At 36.6% G+C, this 23,119-nt stretch overlaps 1 protein-coding gene across 1 annotated transcript in view; it reads right to left on the bottom strand.

The window, feature by feature from the left end:
• The window catches only part of RTN4 (reticulon 4), a 52,106-nt gene that overhangs the window by 27,978 nt on the left and 1,009 nt on the right, over positions 1 to 23,119 (bottom strand). Inside the window, 2 exon segments of the mRNA XM_014448312.2 lie at positions 7,529 to 9,925; positions 10,610 to 10,781. Coding sequence (XP_014303798.1) covers positions 7,529 to 9,925; positions 10,610 to 10,781 — 2,569 coding nt within the window.

Here is a 23,119-nt window from a genome sequence, read left to right as displayed (position 1 = left end):
TGATTGGTTATTACAAGGACAAAGGTTAGTGACTTAAATATAGACATGCATTACAAATTGTTGTGTATACATTTTAAAGATTTCAAGATACACAAAAATGTAATCTAATTAAAAGGAGGCTGGTAATCATTTTAAATGTTCAATAAGATTCCCACAGAAGAAAACAGGCTTATTGCAAGCAAACACAGTATCTTGCTACCTATAAACCTTCAGATAGGATTTCAACTATACCAACTCAGCTTTAAAAAAAAATACTTGGTCACAGAAAATACGTCATTATGGAATACAAAAATAGCTATGTAGATCTATCAGGCCAAAGTGACCAACAGATGAAATGTGTTAAAACCATACTGTTTAAAATGTGCAGGATTAAACAGAACCTAATCAAAGGCAGGACTGCGAAGACTAAATCAAACGCCAGTGAAACAGAAAACATGCCATTTTCTCATACACAACCAAATGTAAAAAACACATTTGTGAAATAGCTGTTTTAAATCTTTACTCTTAAACCTTTCACAGGTTTCACTTTCAATCCAAAATATATCTAAACGGTAAAGCTCATTCTTAGCAATATATTACTAGTCACATAAAAAAAAACACAACTAAATAGAAGATTAAAAAGCAGATATACCCTTGTCCTTCCAATTTTTCTTCTGGCCATCCATCTCGTCACGATCTGCCCTCCAGATACAATTATCAATTATGCATACCAACAGGAACGCTGTAACTGCAAAAGTCTACCCCTGAGACATGAAATACCCGTTTCCTCAACCGAAGTCTGCAGTCTCCTCTGCTGCACAACTGCAGCAGGGCTGGAGTCACCTGACGCCTTCTGGGTGTGGAGCAGTCTGACGCAGTGCAATCTGTAACTAGGCTACTAATACTCAGGCACTACTGCCTTCTTTCTGCGTATTGTTCTAGTCTTTTGCTTGTTGCTCACACCAAAAGGAGCTACTTTTGCAAGGGGGAGGAGGGGCAGCCTACCAAAAGAAAGAAAAGAGAGCTGTTTTTTTTGGCATTATTTGAAGTACACTTAAGGCCATGTAGAGTTTTTTGTTTTGTTTTAAATTATACTGCTGCTTTTCAGTTTCATTTAAAACTCTAAAATCAGTGGTTACCTGTTAAGAAAAACAACATGGACTGACTGCAAAGCTTATTCATAAAAACACATTATTTGCCACAATAATTTTAATGGCTCAATAGGATTTCTATTCATAAGATTAAAAAGCAGAAAGGCCCTAGTCCTTCAAATATTTCTTCTGACCATCCACCTAGTCATGATCTGCCCTCCAGATGCAATTATCAATTTTGCACATCGACAGGAAAGTTGAAATAGTTTTTACCTCACCGGTAAGAGCTTATATTTCAAGCCTGGGAAATGCTAAGTCTCTTTTTTACTTTCTCCTAGATTAAGGCTTAAAGCATTCAGCATTTGCACCCTTATGAGGGTATAAGTAGAGAATCATAAAGTCAAATTATTTATATTTATTTAATATATGCTACTCAAAAGAAAAAAGTTTTTATTCAATTTCAACAATCTCATCTTTCTAATGCAATGGTATTTTTCATTCTTCTCCAATTAAGGAAATTCAGAGTTACAAATCTATACTTATTCTGAATTTATCACCTGTTCCAACTCAATCTGTCAATAAATATCTATTAGCTTGAGGAGAAATATTTATGTGTTAATTATATTATTTGCCTTGGCAAAATATGAGACTAAACTAAAATTTTACTGATAAATACATAAAAATAAATCTATGCACAGAATTTCTAAAATTTTTGTTCAACTTTTAAAATTGTCATTAATTCCAGTGCAGAATATTAGTCTTTACTAATGTCCCATAACTGCTCAACAGATGCTACCATCTGACTAAGCAGAAGAGATGATATATAATGACAAAATCAGCTGAAATATTTTAAAATGCCTGATGAAGTATAAGATATATAGCCTATGTACAAAAATACATATTTCACAGGACTATGCAGCTACCCTAAAATAGTTATAATGTTTCCTGGAATTTTCTATAAAACTGTGTGGGCTGCAAAACCCTCCAAAATCCTTAATATCAGAAGAGGCCTGAATATCGATGATTCCGTTCTTTCCCTTATCTGCCTAACTGCAAACATAAAGCAAAGCTATTTTTAAAAAGAACCCAGTATTCTCAGCTTAAGAGTGAATATTTAACTTTAAACTATTCACTGGACCCTTGAATAATATGATATTTGAGAACCCTGTCACCAAGTCAGAGCATAGCTGAAAATATCCCAAACTATTCAGTAAGAACGTATTATTTCCTAATAATGAATCCCATAGAACTGAAGGCCAATAAATATTTTAGCCTCAGAATAAGGCATTCAAAAATGGCACCCAAAGAGGTTCTTTTTTAAATATATTTTTATTGATTTCAGAGAGGAAGGGAGAGGGAGATAGAAACATCAATGATGAAAGAATCAATCATTGATCAGCTGCCTCCTGCACACCACGACAGGGGATCGAGCCCACAACCCAGGCAAGTGCCCTTGACCGGAATCAAACCTGCGACTCATCAGTCTGCAGGCCGACACTCTATCCACTGACCCAAACCGGCTAGGGCACCCAAAGAGTTTTTAAGTCAGAGATTACTACACAAACAGGAGAGGGGAGTGGAAAGATTTCTTAAGATATGAGTATTTACCATTCACATCTTCTGGTATTTAACTTGGTTTGACAATTTTAAAAAATAGTCCAAGAAGGCAAGAATGTGTAATAATATCCATTCATCTAAACATTAAATATACCTAACAACTCCCTGGCAGATTAAAAAGGCAAAAACAGGAGCCCTGAAAATTCAACCTTGCATAGTGATATCTAATTCTTCAGTTTATATGGGCTTTGCAATTTATTAAGCTTACAGCAAAAACTAGTTCATATAAATCAACTGACATTCTGCCCATTTCTTTCTTAGAAAAGTTTAAAACTAGAGTTCCTTTAAGTTTGGTAAACTAAGCAAGAACATGCTTAAATTTGAAATTTTGATGAGACAAAAAAAAGTGTTAAAATATAAAGCTATATGGGCTATGCTTACTGTAAGGACCAAATGAATTAGTGTTACGCAAAATGCCTTATGACAGGTGCCTGACAATAAGTAGGCCCTATGTAAGTGCTAGCTATTTATGATTAGTATTATGCTAAAAATAACAGACAAACTACAAGGGACAAGACCCTTAAAACACATCTAAGAAAGCACATTTATTAAGCCATCTGATTCTAGGCAATAACCAATACCTTTCAAATCCGAAGTACCTATCCACACAAATTATTGTTCATTGCTATGTAGTTCTATTATTTTCCAGCTGAGAAAATTTTATATATGAATAGTTTATAGGTCCTATTTCAGATTAAATCCCAACTTTATAGGCAAATAAAGGACATAAATTTGTTTTTAAAAAAAACAACATCATTTATTTTGCCTTCAAATATTTAACAAATAAAAAAATTTTCCAATGATAATTTTTCAATAGAGCAGATACATCCCAACAGCATTTTGATTATTTGGGACAGAAAAGGAGGATTCCAAAGGAGAGGACAACAGAAAAGTGCTTTACTTATAGTGCAAGTAAATAAATTCTAAATTGTCTAAATTCTAAGTTCTACTGCATATTATTGGGAAGGGGGAGGGGAGGAGATAGTCTCCTTTTCCTGAAATCAAAATCAGCCTTACACAAAACTTTTTAAATAAACTGTTCAAAGTTCATGTTTGGCAACTTCCCACTCCTCAAAGTCCATATCCCAAGTACCTCTCCCAAGCATGACAAAAACTAGTAAGGAAAATGTCCCCAAGCATACCCCTAACTCCTAACCATGCCCTAAAATTTCCTACATTCTTTGTTTCTCTTCTTTTATATCTAGAATCAAATCTCATTTTCTTAGTGCACTTATCTCATCAGTAGGAAATGTACATGATTACATCAATCCCTACTAAAGAATAAAAAAACTCTTTTCTTTACAACCAGAGAGAGAGAAAGAGAGAGCGAGAGAGTGAGAGCGAGAGAGAGAGAGGTTTGTATCTATATCTAAGTGGCAGGATTTCAGACATTAGAAAGTGTATTTTGGCATAGGCAGCAATATGTAAGCTGTAGGTCTGCCCTGGCCATTCTCCTAAGATTCTTCCTTTTCCATGTCTTTCCTTCCTTTTCTTCTGAACCCCAGAAAATTTCATGTTTTGTTTTGCTTTGTTTTCTTAACAATGTTGAGATAAAGGAAATAAAGTGGGAACAAGGCAGTCATTTGGATCGAAAGTACTACTCTAAACTGGGAATTGCTTGTGTACAATTCTTGATAGCTAAAATAGTATTTCCACTTCCAGCAATAGAAAACAGCATTAACTTTTTAAGTAAACAATTGTAGTTACACAGTAGTTTTGAACTTACTTAATTATCCTGAGTTATGAAACTAAACATATGTCTCACTACTGAAAGGTATTAAACAGCACTGTTTAATGTGCTGTAATATAATGCCCTCTATGGACTAAATTATAGCACTTCAACATTAACTATTGAATTGAAACTTAAGATGTGGAGAAATACTGTAGTCTAGAAAATGAATGACAATACAAGTTAAAATGGCAAAAAAAAGAAGAGCATTTTTGAGTCTATAAACAATTTTGCATAAGTTGCTAAAAAAGGAATACTAAAAACCATAGAGAGAAACTGAAAGTGATATTGAATGAGAACTAAAAAAATGTTGACTTCTTGTATTATAATCTAAAATAAATATATAGATATTCCAAAAGAGACAAAGCATTTTTAATTTGGAATTTAAAAAGTAATAGTCTTTAGGTTCTGAAACCTTAAAACCTTTAAGTTTTCATTAAAGTACACAGGTCTGGGGGAATCCTTAAGGTCATTTCATAATGTTTGTAATAGCATGATTCAAGCATTTGTTTCATTCAATACAATGTGTCAAGATTCAAAATCCTGTTATAAAGTCGTTTTTAGTTTGAAACAAATACCCACAACTCACTAAATTTCTCTGCCCAACTAAATATATGCCATATAGTCAATTATAGAGTATTCCATAGACCTCATTTTCTATCTATAACACTAGGTGGCACCAACAACCACAGTACAGTTGATTGTCCAACCCAGGGCATAAAATCTGGCAGTGCTGATTTTCTGTGTTCCCTGTGTCCGTGTTCCCTAGGATTGTTTCCTGGTACTAGGAAATTAGATCAGAGTATGATGGGAATAGGAAAACAACTTCACCCAAAAAGCATGTGGGATAAAATAATCTCTGACCAGAATTCAAAATCAATTTTGAATAGATCAGAATTAAATGTAAAAATGAATCTATAAATAAGTAAATAAAGTTATAGAGTTCCCTATGTGAACATTTAAATGTCCAGCAAAATTAAAATTCTTTAGAAAACTGAGGGAAAACTGTAACATGACAAGAGTTTGCATCCTTGTATATAAAGCACTCCCAAAATTAGAGATGAAAATCTAAATTTAAAAATGGGCAAAGGAGCCCTGACCAGTGTACCAGTGTGGCTCAGTTGGTTGGAGCATCCTCCTGTACACTGAAAAGTGGTGGGTTTGATTCCCAGTCAGGGCACATACCCAGGTTTCAGATTCAAGCCCCTGTTGGGGCAACTGATCAATGCTTTCTCTCTCAAATCAATGTTTTTTATTCTCTTTCTCTTCCTCTCTCTTAAATCAATTTAAAAAAAAAAAATAACCCACATATCCTCGGGTGAAGATTTAAAAAAAAAAATGGGCAAAGGATATGAACAGGCAATTCACACAAAAATTACAAAGAGCCAATAAATATATGGAAACATGTTCACCTTTGCATACCACTTTAACTTATCAAACTCATAAAGGTTTTCGATTTGGTTTTAAATGGCAAGTACAGAATGTCTGGAAGAATACCTATGAAATAAGTCAGACATAGTAAGTGACTAGGAAGGAGCACTAAGTGTTTACTTGAGACAGGAAGACCTATCACTGTACTTTTTGAATATTGTATATGTGAAGGTATTATCTATCCAAAAAAAATATATCAATTGGTGATAATAAAGAAATGGGTGTTTTCTTACTCTGTTAAAAGGGGTAAAAACTAGTTCTGGATCTCATCCTCCCCTCCTGACTCTCTACAAGCGCCTTTAATTCAACATTTACTCCAATCTCTTTAAAAGGGGTGGGGCTTCTTCAACCCCATTGTCTCCCTTCCATTGCTAACACTATTTCTCAAACTTTCTTTATAACTGTCAACATTTAATATCTATTTTCTAAAATCCCATTCATTCCTCAGCCCTAGCCCTGCCCACTCACACCACCAGCCACTGTCAGGCCAATATCTTCCCTCCTTTTTGATAAATTCTTAATCCCTAATCTTAGGTGAGCTAGTATTTGATAACGCCAATCAATCCTTCCACCTTTAAATCTTCCTCTTCTCTTGGTTCTCCCTCCTTGATCTGTGGCTTTAATTACTATCCCAGAGCCCATGGCAAATACACACATAAAAGCAAAGTCTCTCTCAAGAGCTTCCTATGTATAATATCCATCACTTCTTGGATGTCCCTTAGGTGATGTATTACCAATATATTTAAAACTTATTTTCTTAGCTTCTCTCCTTAAATCCCACTTCATTCTCCAAACTTCCCGAACTCAGTTTCTCTTACTGCCACCCATGTATTTGCACATATAGAGTAATCTTTAATGCCTCCCCTTATCCTTCATGTTCATGTCCAACCAAACCCCAAGTCCTATGTCACCAGGCTCATCCCATTACCTTAATGTAAATAGCCTCCTCTTTCTTAGACTATAGCAACAATCTCTAAACTGGTCTGCCAGTAGTACTACCCATTTGCAGTATATAAGCAGATTCAGTAGAATCCACATAATCACTACATATTTTCATAGAATAACAAACACATTTTCAAATCACTTTACACAAATCAGGTCATGAGAAATGTAGAGACAAATGAAAAAATGAGAATAAGTAAAATTTTTCAGAAAAATTCATAATAGCATACCTCAATTTATACTTTTCAACAAAATGTTTACTACTCAGTATACATAACTTTATACCTATTACTGGAAAATACTGCAGTATATTGAAATATTAGAAACATTACAGAAAGGTTTTTTCATTAAAAATTTTTTAAAAATTTGTGGGGGGAAAAAAGTAAATGCACCTGAAAATGTTTTAATACCTCTTGCTCTTCGTGCTATCAGGAAACACTGAAGCAAAAGAAAAGAAATATACACTGAAGCCAATTCTAACATTTTTTTTTTACTTCCTTGGCAATATACAAATGATCAATGAATAATTGTGTGGAAAAGTTAAGAACAAGGGTAAGTGATGAGTGCAAGAGGGGTAGAAAAAGCACTAAAACCTTTAACTGGGACAGTAGAAGAGGATTCTATCAATGTGATGTGATGTATTGGACACTACAAATGTAATATACTACACAAAATGTAGTGAAATGTTCCGTGGTAAGTCAAAAGGTGGCAAGAAAGCACAAAACAATGTATGGATTACCTGAAGTTTTACTCAGCTCTGCTGAAATTATAGCAGATGGTGATCTGTTCTCTTTTTCTGTACCAGCAGGAAGTTTTTTCTCGGCTTCTTTCACAAGAACTTTGGGTTTAACTATATTCCCTATCTCTGTCTGAGTGGTCAAAGCAGAAACATCTGGAGGCAGTAAGGGCACCTTTGAAATATCAGACCTATCTTTGTAGACTTCATCTGGGACATGGACTTTATCTTCAGCCTTACGTTGTACCTTCTTGAAAAAAATGTCATGGGGTAATTCTGAGCGAGGCAATGACCCAGCTCCATCCTCAACATTAGCAACTTCACTTTTGCGGGGTACTTCTAGGTCAGTGTATTCCCTGGCTAATTTAGAAGAATCAGTTCTGGAACTGACAAATGTAGGGAACTCATCTATAATCTCAATGGGAGAAGAATCTGAAAATGTTTCACTCTCTCTTATTTTTGCTTCCTTAGCAATAAATAAGCCATCGTTTGAATAAACGGCAGTACTGAGCTCTTCCATCTGCAAAGGCGTTTTCTCCTTTTGGGTCCATGTTGGAACTTCACCAGGTGATACGGTACCTTTTGTGGTGTCTAAATTGGGCTGGAATGATTCCAAATATGGCTTCCCCCCCTTAGGTGGTGGTGAAGCTCTGACTTTTTCCTTATTTTCATGTTCTATCATGAACTCAGATGAAGTTTCCATGAGATTTTCTTTCGTAAGTACCACAGCTTCATCTTGTTTTTGTGGAACTTCAGGTATTGAATCATCACTAAATAAGTCAACTGGTTCAGAATCAGGTGAGGAATCTTCAACTAGGTCCGAATGCTCAAGCTCTGGCTGTGCAGCTTTGGCTATTTCTGAATAATTAGAGAAATCTGGCGTTGGTTCAGCAGAGACCTTTGTCTCTTTAATTAAATCACATGCAATGGATATATAAGGACCTTCTGTTTCTTGAACAGCTACAGTCATACTTGCAGGCTCTTTAACCTCTTCCTTTGTTCCTGATACTTTTTTAAGTGACACATTCATGGCTTCTTCATAAGGTGGTGGATTTTCAGGCTCAAGTTTTATGCTTTCATAATTAACTGGAGGAGGAGCATCTAACGGGGATGAACTGGGCTGCACTCCAGAAGCACCAGCACTAGGAGCTACAGAACTTAATGGTGCTTCCATAACAATGTCAGGCAAAACTGGTGAAGGAGTAGCTTCGGATTCTTCAAATGATGGGCAAAGCTGTGCAGCAGAGTAGAGTGACTCCTGCATAGCTTCTGATGTTTGAACCAAGTCCATTTTTGTTTCAAACGCAATCTTCGTACCTGTAGCTTCATTCAGTTCACTTTCACATGCTTCCTGTACTAAATCTGGGGTTAGACCTTCAGGCATGTTTGTCATTACTTCCCCCGTCACCTTTGATAAACTATCTGTCGTGACATAATCTGTCTCAGAATCCTGTGCTGCTACAAGGAAAGGGTGTGATGACTTGGTGCCAGTATTCTTCTCTGTTATAATCTGAGCCTTTTTCTCTTCTATTTTTTTTTCATCTGTCTTATTTTCTGAAGTATGGTCTTCCAACATAGGAAAAACGTTTGTTGAAATGCTTTCAGTAGCTGTTGTGTTAAAGGGAGTGCATGTGATGTATGTTCCTGAACCATCTTTTATAGCTTCTGGTGTACTGGGAAAGGAAGTATCATCATTACTGCTTTCACTATCTTTCTCAGGGTTTGTCTGATCAATGCTATCCACAAAATATTTCTTATCCACTTTACTCTCTAACTTGCTCTCTATAATACCTGTGGTAGCCAAGACATCACTATCTTGCTTACTATTAATACCTCTTACTTCCCATACTCGCTCAAATGGTTTAAAGTCTGCATACTCTTCCCTCATAGGAGCTCCTGTTGTAACTCTCTTTTCATTAAAACTGTCCCTTGTTTTTTCTGGAAACATAACTTTGTTCTCTTCTTTAGTCAAGTTAGTAAGGGCTGTAGGTGATTCTCGATTACTAACTAGGTCATCCTCTTCATCTTTACTCTTCACATTTATTTCCTTCCTAGGGTCTGCTACTGTTGTGGCAGATTCTGCTTTTGGAGAGCCACTGAATGATGATCCCATTTCTGAATATTCCAATTCTGAAAACTCTGTTAAATCTTTGTCTACAAATGGATTTTTTGCCTTTTCTGGAAACTCTTTGGAAGCTTCCTTTGACGTTTCTTGAATTGTTCCTTTGGTAGGCAATACTGCTTGTAAATTACCAAGGTACTCATGTTCTTTAAAAGAAGTAGCTGAGAGGGAAGACAGAGAAGGAAGAGAAGCAGCAGTTTCAAGCAGGACAGATGGGAAATCCTCTTGACCAGCGGAAACAGTGTTACCTGGCTGCTCCTTCAAGTCCATAATTTTTTCTGTGACCATGGACAGAAAGGAAAGTTAGAGAATGCCAGTGTTCTCAGAGTTAATGTATGCTTTATTACAGATTCAAAATAGTGTTAGTAAAGACTTACTATTAACTAAAATGAAATGTAGCATTTAATTAATAAATAACAAGTACACTGGAACTATTACTAAAAAATTAAAACTATTATCAATAAAATCTATGTATGGCTACAGAGGTAATTTATATGTCATGCAAAGACATAAATCAGTCTTTAAGAAAAACCTCAAGAATAATCATGAAAAAAGCTAATTTTAACTGGTTTTAGAGGGGAAAAAGAGTATTTGAGAAGAGAGTTTGACAGTTTAGAAAAGAAAAGACACTGGACAATTAAATGCCACAGAATGACATTCGTTCACATGAAAGTCTTTCAGCTATACAGCAAGTAAATTTTATTTGGAGAAATGGAACAGTCAGTATGTAAATGTAAATCAAGGGTCCAAGAATTCCTTATATACTTCCAATTATTAATCAAAAGTTCTGCCCATTTCCCCGTTGGACATAGCATATAAAATGCAATTTCAACTTTTTCAGTAGATATTATCTGAACCATGCTAATTTTTAGTAAATTCAAACTACTCTGTACAGAGTTAACAAAACTACAGAGTTAAAGTTAGAATACACAGAGGATAAAAGGCTAGCAGAAAGAACTTGCCTGCAGAGGAGTGTATCACAGGCTCAGATGCAGCAGGAAGAGCAAAAAGTGTCTCATCTGAAAAACAAATAGAATATAACCTCAGCAGAAATAAAGACAGAGTTGGAAGGAGCCTAAAGATAAGAGGAGCAAGTAAGGGTTCAGTTTGTAATGAGTTAATACAAAACTTCACCTACAGAGAACAAAGCCAAGATGGAAAGGAAAAAGTAGTACCATTAGTAGAATCATTAATTCAGATTAAATTACCACATATATTATAAAGTTGATTAAATGGTATCCATAGAACCTATCATTTTTCAAGAGGCAAAAACATGTTTATGTTAAACATCATGAACCAAAGTGGCTTTAAGACACTATTTTTCTTACTTAATATACCACATCCAAAGCTTTTGTTCACATTTTCAGATAATTAAATTATCTTGTACTAATTAAGCCAAAATTTTAAAGATGCATTTGAATAAAATTAATACGACACTTGCTTAGTCATTTTTACTGGCATATGTTCAGTTCAGAAGAACTTTCGGAGAATGCATTTTCTTATGCCAGGTTGTCTACCTTTAAATAAAAATATTCTAAGAGTCATTGTACACTATTCTTTGAAGACATCAGTTCTATCAGTTCTATCATCGTTGCCCAAATTACAAAGAAAATACTAATTATAATTAGGAAGATCATTATTATCACCAGTCTTGTTTTGTTTAAAATTAACATTGAGGGCTACTTGTTATTCTAAGTACTTTACATGCAAAAACTCATTTTACTCCTTAGAACCCTACTGCTACAAGGGTTGTTGTTACTATCCCCATTTAACAGATTAAAAACCAACAACAATCACCACCAAGGGACAAAACTTAAGGAACTCACTCAAAACACAACACAACTAGTGAGAGTCAGGCAATTCAACCCCAGAGCCCATTTTCTTAACCGCAATATATTATGGACTGAATATTTGTGATTTCCACACCCCCACCCCTGACACACACCCCCCCCCCCCCAATTTTTATGTTGAAGCCCTACCCTCCAACGTGATAGTATTTGGAATCAGGGCCTTTGGAAGGTAATTAGGGTTACATGGTAGGATAGGATTAGTGTCCTTATAAGAAAAGACACCAGAGAGCTTGCTGCTCACCCTTCCCTGTCTCTCCATTCTGCTATGTGAGCAAGTGGCAGCCACCTATAAGCCAAGAGAAGGAGCCTCAGAATGAAGCCTACCTAGCTGGCACCTTCATCTTGGATTTCCTGGACAGGGCAAAGAAAGGAGGAATAAGCTTTAAAAAAAACAACAGAAAGAAACTATGCAAAATGAACTACAGCAGGGGAAAAAAAGGCTGGGGTAGGGGAAGGGGGAGTGAACAGAGCTCAGTGGCCTATTAGATAATCAAGCATTTAAAGTATATGTAGTTGGAACCCCCTCCAATTACAACAGTGACAGATGCAGGGGGGAAAAGGAATAAAGATATAACAAACTAAAATTTGTCAACTGTGATGGAAAATACCAATTTACAAATCCAAGAAGCAGAATAAATAAAACCCACAAAGAAACACACTGTAAAGGTCAAATTGTTGTAAACCAAAGACTGAGAAAAATTTTTAAAACAGGAAAAGGGCAAGGGAACAGCAATAAGAATGACTTGACCTCTCACTGGAAAAAAACATAATCCAAAAGATAATGGACATGCTTAAAATAATAAAAAAAAGGGCAATCTAAAATTATATACACTCAATCATTATTATTCACTGATTCCCTATTTGCAAATTTGTTTACTGGCTAAATTGGTAATCCCAATAGCAGACATGCACAGAACAGCAAAATATGCCCGTCACCCAACACAAGTTCCCAGGTGAGGTTAAACAAGGAAACCCTATGTCTCCTTGTTTCACTCTCACACTGTAAACACGTATTCTTTTTCCAGCCTATTTAGTGCCACATTTTTTCACATTTTTTGTGGCTTTTGTTAGTTACTTTGCTGCTTAAATAGGTTCCTAAGCACAGTGCTGAAGTGCTGTCTAGTGTTCTTAACCACAGAAGATTGTGATGTACCACCTTACAGAGAAAATATATGTATTAGATAAACTTCATTTAGATATGAATTATCATGCTGTTGGCCATGTGTTCAATATTAATGAATCAACAATATATAGTAAATAATGTGTCTTTATAAATAGGAATACACATAAAACAAAGTTATATATAGATTGGTTAACAAAAATGCTATGACTAGAGGTTTCCAGGAACCTAACCCTGTATTTCCCCTAGGGGCAATGATTCAGTATTTGCTAATTCAGTGTTTTCTGTGACTCTATAAAACATAACTTCCTTCTCTAACTGGCTTATTTTGCTTAGCATAATGCATAACCCAGGAATATAGACAATAGGGTGGTGACGGCCTGGGGTCGGGGGTGGGGACGGGCTGGGAGAAGTCAATGGGGGAGAAAGGCATATGTAATACTTTTAACATTAAAGATTTAAAACAAATAAAACACCACCACTTCTGTATATAGCAAGATTGACTGTATTCATAAAAAATATTCTTGAAAAACAAAGACAATAAAGGTATTTTCAGATAAAATATGAAAACAAAAGCTGAAAGAAATTACCATCAAGAGACCTGCACTACAAGAAATGCTAAAGTTCTTCAGACTAAAGGGAAATGACACCAGATAAAAATCTGTATCTTCATGAAGGAACAAAGAATGGTGGGATGGTAAATATGAGTAGATACAAAATATTCTCACTTCTTAATTTCTTTAAAGAATAACTGATTTTTGAAACACAAATAATTACAATATACAATAATATGTGTAGAAGCAAAATGTATGACAATAAAAACACAAAGGATGGAAGAACTGCATGGACGCATAAAAGAACAAAAACCAGATGGGACAAAGAGAAAACAAAGACTTAAATGAACCATACTGATAAGTATGATCAATGTAAATGGTCCCAATTAAAAGCAGGTTTTCAGACTAGATAAAAATCCTTCTATGTGCCATTTATAGGACACACACTGTATATATAATAACACAGGAGGTTAAAAGTGAAAGGATCTAGCCCTAGCTGGGTTGGCTCAGTGGATAGAGTTTCAGCCTGCGGAATGAGGCGTCCCAGATTCGATTCCGGTCAAGGGCACATGCCTGGGGTTGTGGGCTTGATCCCCAGTAGGTGGAGTGCAGGAGGCAGCCAATAAATGATTCTCTCTCATCATTGATGTTTCTATCTCTCTTTCCCTCTCACTTCCTCTCTGAAATCAATAAAATATCTATATATATAAAAGCCTAAGTGACCGGCCGACCGGTAGCTATGACGCACAATGACCACCAGAGGCAGACGCTCAATGCAGGAGCAGAAACCACAGACATGGAAACATGGAACAGACTGATGAATCTCAGAGGGAAGAGGGAGGAGAGCAAGAAGAGATTAACGGAAGATCTTATATGAATACTAGAGGCCCGGTGCACAGATTCATGCACCAGTGGGGTCCCTCGGCCTGGCCTGCAGGGATCGGGCTGAAACCAGCTCTCTGACATCCATTGAGGGGTACCAGATTGCGAGAGAGCACAGAGCCGAGGGACCCCACCGGTGCACAATCTGTGCACCGGGACTCTAGTGTGTGTGTGTGTGTGTATATATATATATATATATATGAAGGAATCTAAAAGGATATATCATCCAAGCACTTATTCTAAGAAATGTGGAGCTGCTACATTAAGGTCGAGCAAATTAGATTCAAAGACAAGAATATTACCTTGATACTATCAGTGATAAAGAGGGGCATTTGGTAATGATAAAGGAGTAAACAAACATAACACTAAATAGCTATATTACAACACTAAAGGTGTATGGGAAAGGTATATAGAAAATACATGAAGCAACAACTAAAGGGAGACAGACAAATCTAAAACTTTTATTTAAAAAATTTAACACTCAACTCTCAACTAATCGACAGATTACACCCACATGCATGTAATCAATAAGGATATAGATTTAGGTAACACTATTCACAAACTAAACTGACTTTTATAGAGCACTACAAACAACAGAATACACATTCTTCTCAAGTACATACGGAACATTCACCAAGATAAACCATTTTCTGGTCTATAAAACAAGTCTCAATACACTTTAAAAGGCTGACATCATGAATTAAATTGATCACATGAATTAAATTGAAATCACTAAGACAAAAATATCTGGAAAAATCCCAAAATGTTTGGAAATTAAACTAGACAATTTAAAAAAAAACACCCATGGATCACAGAGGAAATTAAAGCATATTTTAAATTAAATAATGGAAATTTGTGGGATACAGGTAGAGCAAGGTTAGAGAGAAATTTATACTCTAAAGGATTCAATTCAAAGAGCTTCCACCTCACGAAACCAGAAAAAAAGAGCAAGTTAAACCCACATAAGTAAACCCAAATAAGTAAAAGAAAATAACAAGAATCAGAGCAGAAACTAATGTTATAGAAAACTAGTAAACAATAGAGAAAAATCAATGAAACCAAAAGTGAAGAAATCAATAGAATTGATACTCCATAAAACTAACAAGAAAAAGAAGGAAAGAAGATCAAGTAATGGAAATAAAAGGACTATCTCTATAAATCTTAAAAACATCAAGAATATTATTAACAAGTTTATGCCAATAAATTAGATAACTTAGGTGAGTGGACAAAGTCCTTGATGTCTACTCCTCAAGATGAAATAGACAAATTCCTTTAGAGGCATACATTTCTAAAACTGGCAGAAAAGAAATAGAAAATCTGAATAGCCCTATATTACTTAAAGAAAGTTCAGTATCCTTATCATTTAAAACCATATCCACAAAGAAAACTCCAAGCCCAGAGGCTTCACTGGTAAATTCTGTAACATCTAAGGATGCTTATACAGACGCTTTCAACAAATAAAGGAAAAGCAAACACTTCCCAAAACGTTTTATAAATTGATACATTAATATCAAAACCAGACAAAGATACTGCAAGAAAATGAATTTACAGAAAAATACCCCTTACACATACATGCAAAATTCTTTAACAACATATTAGCAAATTGAATTCAGCAATTCATAAGAAGTATATTCATTACCAAAAGGGTTTAATCCCAGAAATACAAGATTGGGTCAACATTGAAAATGAAACAATGAAATTTAGCACATTAGCAGTCTAAGAAAGGGAAGTAACATGGTTGTCTTAATAGACGCCAAAGACATCTGTTAAAATTCAATACCTATTTCATAAAAATTTTCAACAAATTTGGAGCAGAAGGAAACTTTCTCAACCTAAGGGTCAGGACATCTAGGAAAAATATGCAGCTGACTTCATACTTCATAATGAAAGACTAATCATATTTCCCCTAAATGCAGAAAAAAACAAGGAACTTTTTACACCTTTTACTGTACTTGCCTTCTTACCACATTTATAGCATAAATATCAGAAGGGAAAAGTAAAATGATTTTAACTTGCGAACAGCACTGTGTAGTTAGAAAATTCTATGGTTTGTTTTTTTTAAAAAACCACCTATTAAACCTTACTAGAGCTAGGAAGTAAATTTAGGAAGATGCAGGATAGTTACAAGAATAGTATACAATCACTGTATTTCCATGTACCAGCAACTAACACATGAAACATAAAATTTTTAACTACTATCATTTACAATAGCAACAAAAAACATAAAATACTTAGGAGTAAATGTAACAATAGAAATGCAAAAGCTCTACAGTGAAAACTACAAAACACTGCTGAGAGAAATACATACTAGTAAACATGACATGTGGATTGAAGACTTTTGTTGTTAACAGGGAAGAGCTCTCTTAAAAAGTTTGTGTCTTTGCACATCTTGTGAAGAGAGGGATGGGGCACTGGCTGCCTTTGTTCCTATCTTTTCAAAGATGCTTGTATTGCAAACAACCTTAGAGACAGAGACAAAGTCTTTCACTTGAGCAGTAAGGCAGGCAGGCTTATTATGTAGTGTAAGATCCAGTTTCTCTAAGCCCAAGGTTGCCTGGCCCTCTCTGTGTTGTCCTAAGGAAACGGGGCTCTGGGAATCTGTCCCCAAAAGTGCTAATATTCTGGCTATTACCACTGCTGTATTAAAGTCCCTTATTTCTTACCCAGGTATCTGTGTCCTCTGCCAGCATCCATGAGACTATGGCAGGCTAATTTGTTAGCTTGTTATAAGGTAAAATCTCAAACTCTTAAGATGTCAAATTCTCCCAATATTGATCTCTAGACTCAATACAATCCCAAATTCCCAGCAGCCATTCTGTAGAAATGAACAAGTTGATCCTAAAATGTATATAGAAATACAAAGGACTTAAGGCAAAACAATTTGGGGGGGGCGGTGGGGGGATAAAATTTGGTGTATTCACACTGCTTGATTTTAAGACTTACTATAAAGTTAGAGTAATTAAAACAGTCTGGCTACTGGCATAAAGATAGACAAATAGATCAATAGAATAAAATAGATAAAGACATCCTTGACTCACAATGAATGGTTTGACTTTATGGAAAGCGATATACATTCAATAGAAATCATACTTTGATTTTAAATTCTGATCATTTCCGGGCTAAGGATACGCAGTACAATTTTCTGGTGAAGCTGAGCAGTGGCAGCACAGGCGGTGAGCCACAGCTCCCAGATCAGGAAGGTGAACAACTGATACTCCACAATGCATTCATTGTGTTAGATGATTTTGCCCAACTCTAGGTGGGCAAAATTATAGATTTAAACATAAAAGCTAAAACGATAAAGCTTCTAAAAAAAAAACACATAAAATGTTTTTACAACCTTGGTGTAGGCAAATGTGTCTTAGCACACAGTAAGTATGAACCATAAAAGGAAAACTTGATAAATTAAGACTTCTTCAAAAGCAGAAAATTATACTCATCAAAAGAAACCATCAATAAAATTTAGCAGATAAACTACAGATTAGGAGAATATATTTACAATGCATATATCTGAGGAAAGACTCCTACAAATCAGTAAGAAAATGGCATCTAACCCAATGTAAGAATGGGCAAATTACTTGGACACTTCACAAAAAGAAGATATACAAGTAGCCAGTAGACATGTAAAAGCCCTCTAATTCATTAGTCATTAGGAATTAAATTTAATTCATCATGTGAATTAAAGCTATAATGAAAACAACTACATACCCACTAAAATTTAAAAGACTGATAATATCAAATGTTTGTGAGAATGTGAAGCCACGCTAACTCTCATACATCGCTGGTAGAAGTGGAACCACTTTGGAGAACAGTTTGGCAATTTTTTTTATAAAGATAACTACCCTATGAACCAGCAATTCTACTCTTACTCAATTCTACTCTCTTTACCCAAAAGAATGAAAACAAATATCCACAAAAAAAGGCCTATACAAAGAAAGTTCACAGCATTCTATTGTTCATAATAGCCAAAAACTACAAATAATCCAAATGTCCATCAACAAGTGAACAAATAATTAAATTGTAGCATATTCTTATCATGGAATACTTACTCAGCAGTAAAAAGGAATAAATTACTGATACCTACAACATCATTGATAAGTCTCAAAAACATATTGAAAAATATCCTCGGGTGAGGATTAACAAAAAAATAAATAAAAAATAAAGTAATAAAAACATTAAATGAAAAAACTGTAGGTGCATTCTTCAACAAATTTCAGAGAGAGTGCACAAGTAAGCAAGGGAGAACCCATAAACAGACATAAAACAAACCAATCCATTGTAATGTGTGGACCTTATTTGGATTCTGACTTTTTTTTTTTAAATATATTTTATTGATTTTTTACAGAGAGGAAGGGAGAGGGATAGAGAGTTAGAAACATCGATGAGAGAGAAACATCAGCTGCCTCCTGCACACTCCCCACTGGGGATGTGCCCGCAATCAAGGTACATGCCCTTGACCGGAATCGAACCTGGGACCCTTGAGTCCGCAGGCTGATGCTCTATCCATTGAGCCAAACCGGTTAGGGCAGGATTCTGACTTTTTTTAAAAAACTTTTTTAAAAAGACATATGACATTCACTAAGTAGTAGTAAATATAAACTTTGGCTGGATACTTGATGAAATTAATTATTGTGAAATATGTTGGGAAAGTATTTGATCAAGAGTATTGTGGTTATGTTTTGGAAAACAGTACTTGGTTTGCAAGATACATAATGAAATATTTATAAGGGTGTGGGACTGGCAAGATTGGCAATGGATTGATGACTGTTGGGGCTCAGTGTTGGTTAAATGAGGTTTCATTCACTATTCTGTTTTCCTTTATGTTTGAAATTTTCCATAACAAAAAGTAAAAATAATTTTTTAAGCTCTCCAAAAAAAGAGGTAAGGCAATGTAAACGTGCTAAACTTCTATTATACTGAAGTAATTTCAACCACATTTTTACCCACAATTCTTTTAGCAGGCCATTAAAATATATATTTGACTCAGACATATATATGACAAAGGCTAATTTCCTAACACTAGATCAAGTGCTCCTACAGCTAGAAGAAGAAGAAGAAAAAAAGAAGAGGTCAAAACTGTGATGAGAAAAATGTACTGGCACCTAAGCCTAGTAAATAATATGGCACCTAAGCTAATTAAAAAAAAAATACTGGGAAATATAAATTTAAAAAACAATTTGCTAAATCAATCTACTCCACTGACAAAGGCAAAAGGAAAAGAGGTACTTTAACACATTATTGGTGAGAACACAGGTTGGAACAACTCTTTGTAGTACAATTTGGCATTATCTAGCAACATTTTAAATGCACATAGCCTTTGAACTAGGAATTCTATTAGCATGAATTTATCTTACAACACCCAGAGAACAGCATGTATTCCCAAAGAAGTTTACATACAGGTGTTTATAGCAACATTATTTATAACAGAAAAAGCTGAGAAACAACCTAGTTAATCATCACTAAAAGACTGATTAAATAAAATATGGTACATATGTAAATAAATGCATGCTTTAATTCATAACACTTGGGATTTTTATTGAAAATCCTATATAATAAAAGCCTAGGCGGAGTCAAGCGATCACAAGATGGCTGCCACAAGATGGCCACCCTCACGTTATCACAAGATGGCCAGCAAGAGAGGGCAGTTGGGGGTGAACAGGCCAGCAGGGGAGGTCAGTTGGGGGCAATCAGGCTGGGAGGGGAGGGCAGTTAGGGGCGACCAGGCCAGCAGGGGAGGGCAGTTGCGGGTGATTGGGCTGGCAGGGAGGCAGTTAGGCATCAATCAGGTCGGCAGGGGAGTGGTTAGGGGGTGATCAGGCTGGCAGGCAGAAGCGGTTAGGGGCAATCAGGCAGGCAGGCAGGCAGGCAGGCAAGTGGTTAGGAGCCAGCAGTCCCGGATTGTGAGAGGGATCCCAGATTGGAGAGGGTGCAGGTCAGGCTGAGGGACACACACACCCTCCATCCCTGTGCACGAATTTCGTGCATTAGGCCTCTAGTATTGTAATAATTCTGGAACTATACAGAATGTGAAGATCAACTTATCAACTTTCATCTATAATTTTCATTCATTCAACAAATATCTGAGTGCCTACACCACATGTCTGTGCTCAGTAATGCAGTCATAATGTCATATAATCCTTTTCCTCAAGGAAAAAAGGTGATATAGCCCCTTTATTCAAGGAGCATATAAGTCTGGTACAAACTAGAGATGAGTAAACATACTATTATCACATATATGGCATGATATCTATCATGAGGTAAGAACAGAATGTTACGGGAACACATGAGTAAAGCAACTTAAAATTAATAATCACCATGCCAAGAAACAAAAACTCAGCAGCTTAAACGTGAAATTATCAACTCCTCCTTTAGAGCTGAAATGATGATGAGGCCATCAGTCTGAGCAGACCTTAGCTTCAGTACAGCTGGGTCTGACCACCTTGCATGCCTATGTCCACAAAGGTCACATCCTCCCATTTAAACAGGGCTGATGAACTAGGGTTCTGCCCTTAGAGTTCTGAATCCCTGGTGCTATCACCCTCAGGGGGACCTTTTCTAGGGTCTATATTTAGAATCAGGAACAAAAAGTTTCAAAGAATGTGCTATAAGAATAGTGTATCTGCTACATTTACTTCTACTTCATCAGAGTTTCCAAAGAATCAAGAAATATATCCATTTGGTTGGTATTTGAAACCTGGGCTGGCAAAGTACCTTTAAAATGTGCCATTTAAATTGGAGCCTTACATCAGTAGGATTTCAAATAAATTGCTTTTAGGTATATTATTAAATAACTACACTAAAACAGAGCTAATTATTGGACAATAGAAAATATGTCCCTTTTTAGAAAGGTTTTATATAATACAGCAAATCTTCCAAGTTTACAGAGATACAGTATGAAATAGCATATTTTCTAAATATTATTCCACATAGTTAGATATTTACCAAAGATTCTATATATATTCATTACATCATTTAAAAAAGGATGAGGGAGCTTGTTGGTTACTAAAAAGTACTATAAATTTGGCACTGTGCTTCCTAGGAACCTATCTGAAACATAATTTATCTTACCCATAAAGAGCATACATACCACTTGTTCCTAGTCAGAAAATTAAAAATAGCTTAACAAAAGAAATTATTCGGAATCTCTAAATTCATCAGTTCTATTCCTTGCTGTCACTTGTTAGACAAAAATGGAAGATGGGGACTGAATAGGGCATGATCTCTCTTTCTTTAGAGGCATCTTATACTTAAGATTTAACGTATATATATCACTCAAAATCTTAAAAGACATGGTTTTTCATCTCCAAGATATAATAATCCTATACTTAAAGCAATATTAAATCCTATATAAACTTCCATTCAATTAACAACTTTGGACAGTCTCTGAAACTGATTTAATAAGCACCAACATTCTTTCCTTTGCATTTACATTCATAGCCTCAAAGTCCTGTCAATTTTTCTTTCATAAAACCTCTTTGGCCCTAACCGGTTTGGCTCAGTGGATAGAGCCTCAGCCTGCGGACTCAAGGGTCCCGGGTTCGATTCCGGTCAAGGGCATGTACCTTGGTTGCGGGCACATCCCCAGTGGGGAGTGTGCAGGAGGCAGCTGATCGATGTTTCTAACTCTCTATCCCTCTCCCTTCCTCTCTGTAAAAAAATCAATAAAATATATATTTAATTAAAAAAAAACAACCTCTTTGTACCCTAACTATAAAAATACAGATTCATAACCAATTAAAAAATTTTCACTGAACTAAGTAATGAACTAGATTAGACTCTACTCAACTGTCTCAGAACTATCTCAAAAGCTTTCTCAATAGTTCCCCTGTTTTTCTTTCCAACCTATCTTAGAATATGGTCACCAATTCCTTTTCTAACACTACCATCTAGGCCTCAGTTCAATAATCTTCAGTGGCTTCCTAATACCTAAAGCAGTAAATCAGGAAGAGTAAAAAGCTACTAGCCAATAAGTTCATAATTTGTCCGATAAGATGAACTCTACATCTCTAATAAACTTGATATTTTTACCTTCTGAAATAATTTCCCAAGGTGTTCTTTAAAAGAATTTAATCATTAATGTACAACCAGGTACTCGTGGATGAAAAGATTTGAAAACTATTTTACAGACTACGCAGGTTTGTCTCTGTAGACCTAAAACATAACTTCCAAGAAATAGTCTATCTAACCAATACATGAAAACCTCTCAAAATATTTCATTAAGTCTCATGGTAAATCGACCACAAGTTTAATTGGCCTCGTCCCGGATAGGAAGCCACAGGTTTCCCCTCTTTAAGACCATCAATCATGCTGCCTTTGTGTTGACGATTCCCTGATGATGCAGAAAGAGGCTAAACCTGTCCACACTGACAGCCAATTCCTCTTCCTCTGCAGCTGAGACCGGAGCAGAGCTGCTTCCCCTCGGAACGCAATGCCCGCAGCCCCTTTCCCCGGGCTGGGCTTAGCCGGTGCGGAGCTGCCACATCAATACACGGGGAACTGGGCGGTGGCAGGACTTCGCCACAACTCTCCCACCCGGGTCTCCACGCGCACACCACTGGGGGCGCCCTCCCTCACTGCAGCGGGGTCAATGTGGACGCTTTCCAAGGGGTCATCTCCCCACCGGCGCAAGCGGAGGGGAGGGAGATGAAACGCATGGGGCCAACCCGGCCAGGGAGGGGATAGGAGGGGGCCCGGGCTGAACGCAGGCCAGCGGACTGACAGCCAAACTGCGCCTTTCCCCAGGAGCAGCCCAGACGGGAGACAAAAGATGAAGGCGCCAAGGCCTTTCCGTCCGCACCCCAGAACGAGGGCAGCCCCAAGAACCCAAACCCTAGCTCCTCGATACACACCCAGCTCCTGCTAGGGCGGGTGGGTGCCTAACTTCAGGGACGCCGTGCGATGGGGACCAGCGGGAAGAACCGGGAGCGGCGGTGCACGTGTTACCCGACGCCGGACAGAAATGAAGCACCAGCCGGGCTACCTCCGCGCCCACCCAGCTCCGGCGGCTCCACGGGTGGGGGGGCTTCCGCCCCCCCCCCAGGTCCAACAAAGCCTCGGGGGAGAGGG

Source organism: Myotis lucifugus, unplaced genomic scaffold (assembly GCF_000147115.1).
Source record: "Myotis lucifugus unplaced genomic scaffold, Myoluc2.0 scaffold_6, whole genome shotgun sequence".
Taxonomy (NCBI): Eukaryota; Metazoa; Chordata; class Mammalia; order Chiroptera; family Vespertilionidae; genus Myotis; species Myotis lucifugus.
This window is presented reverse-complemented; position numbering and strand designations above follow the sequence as displayed.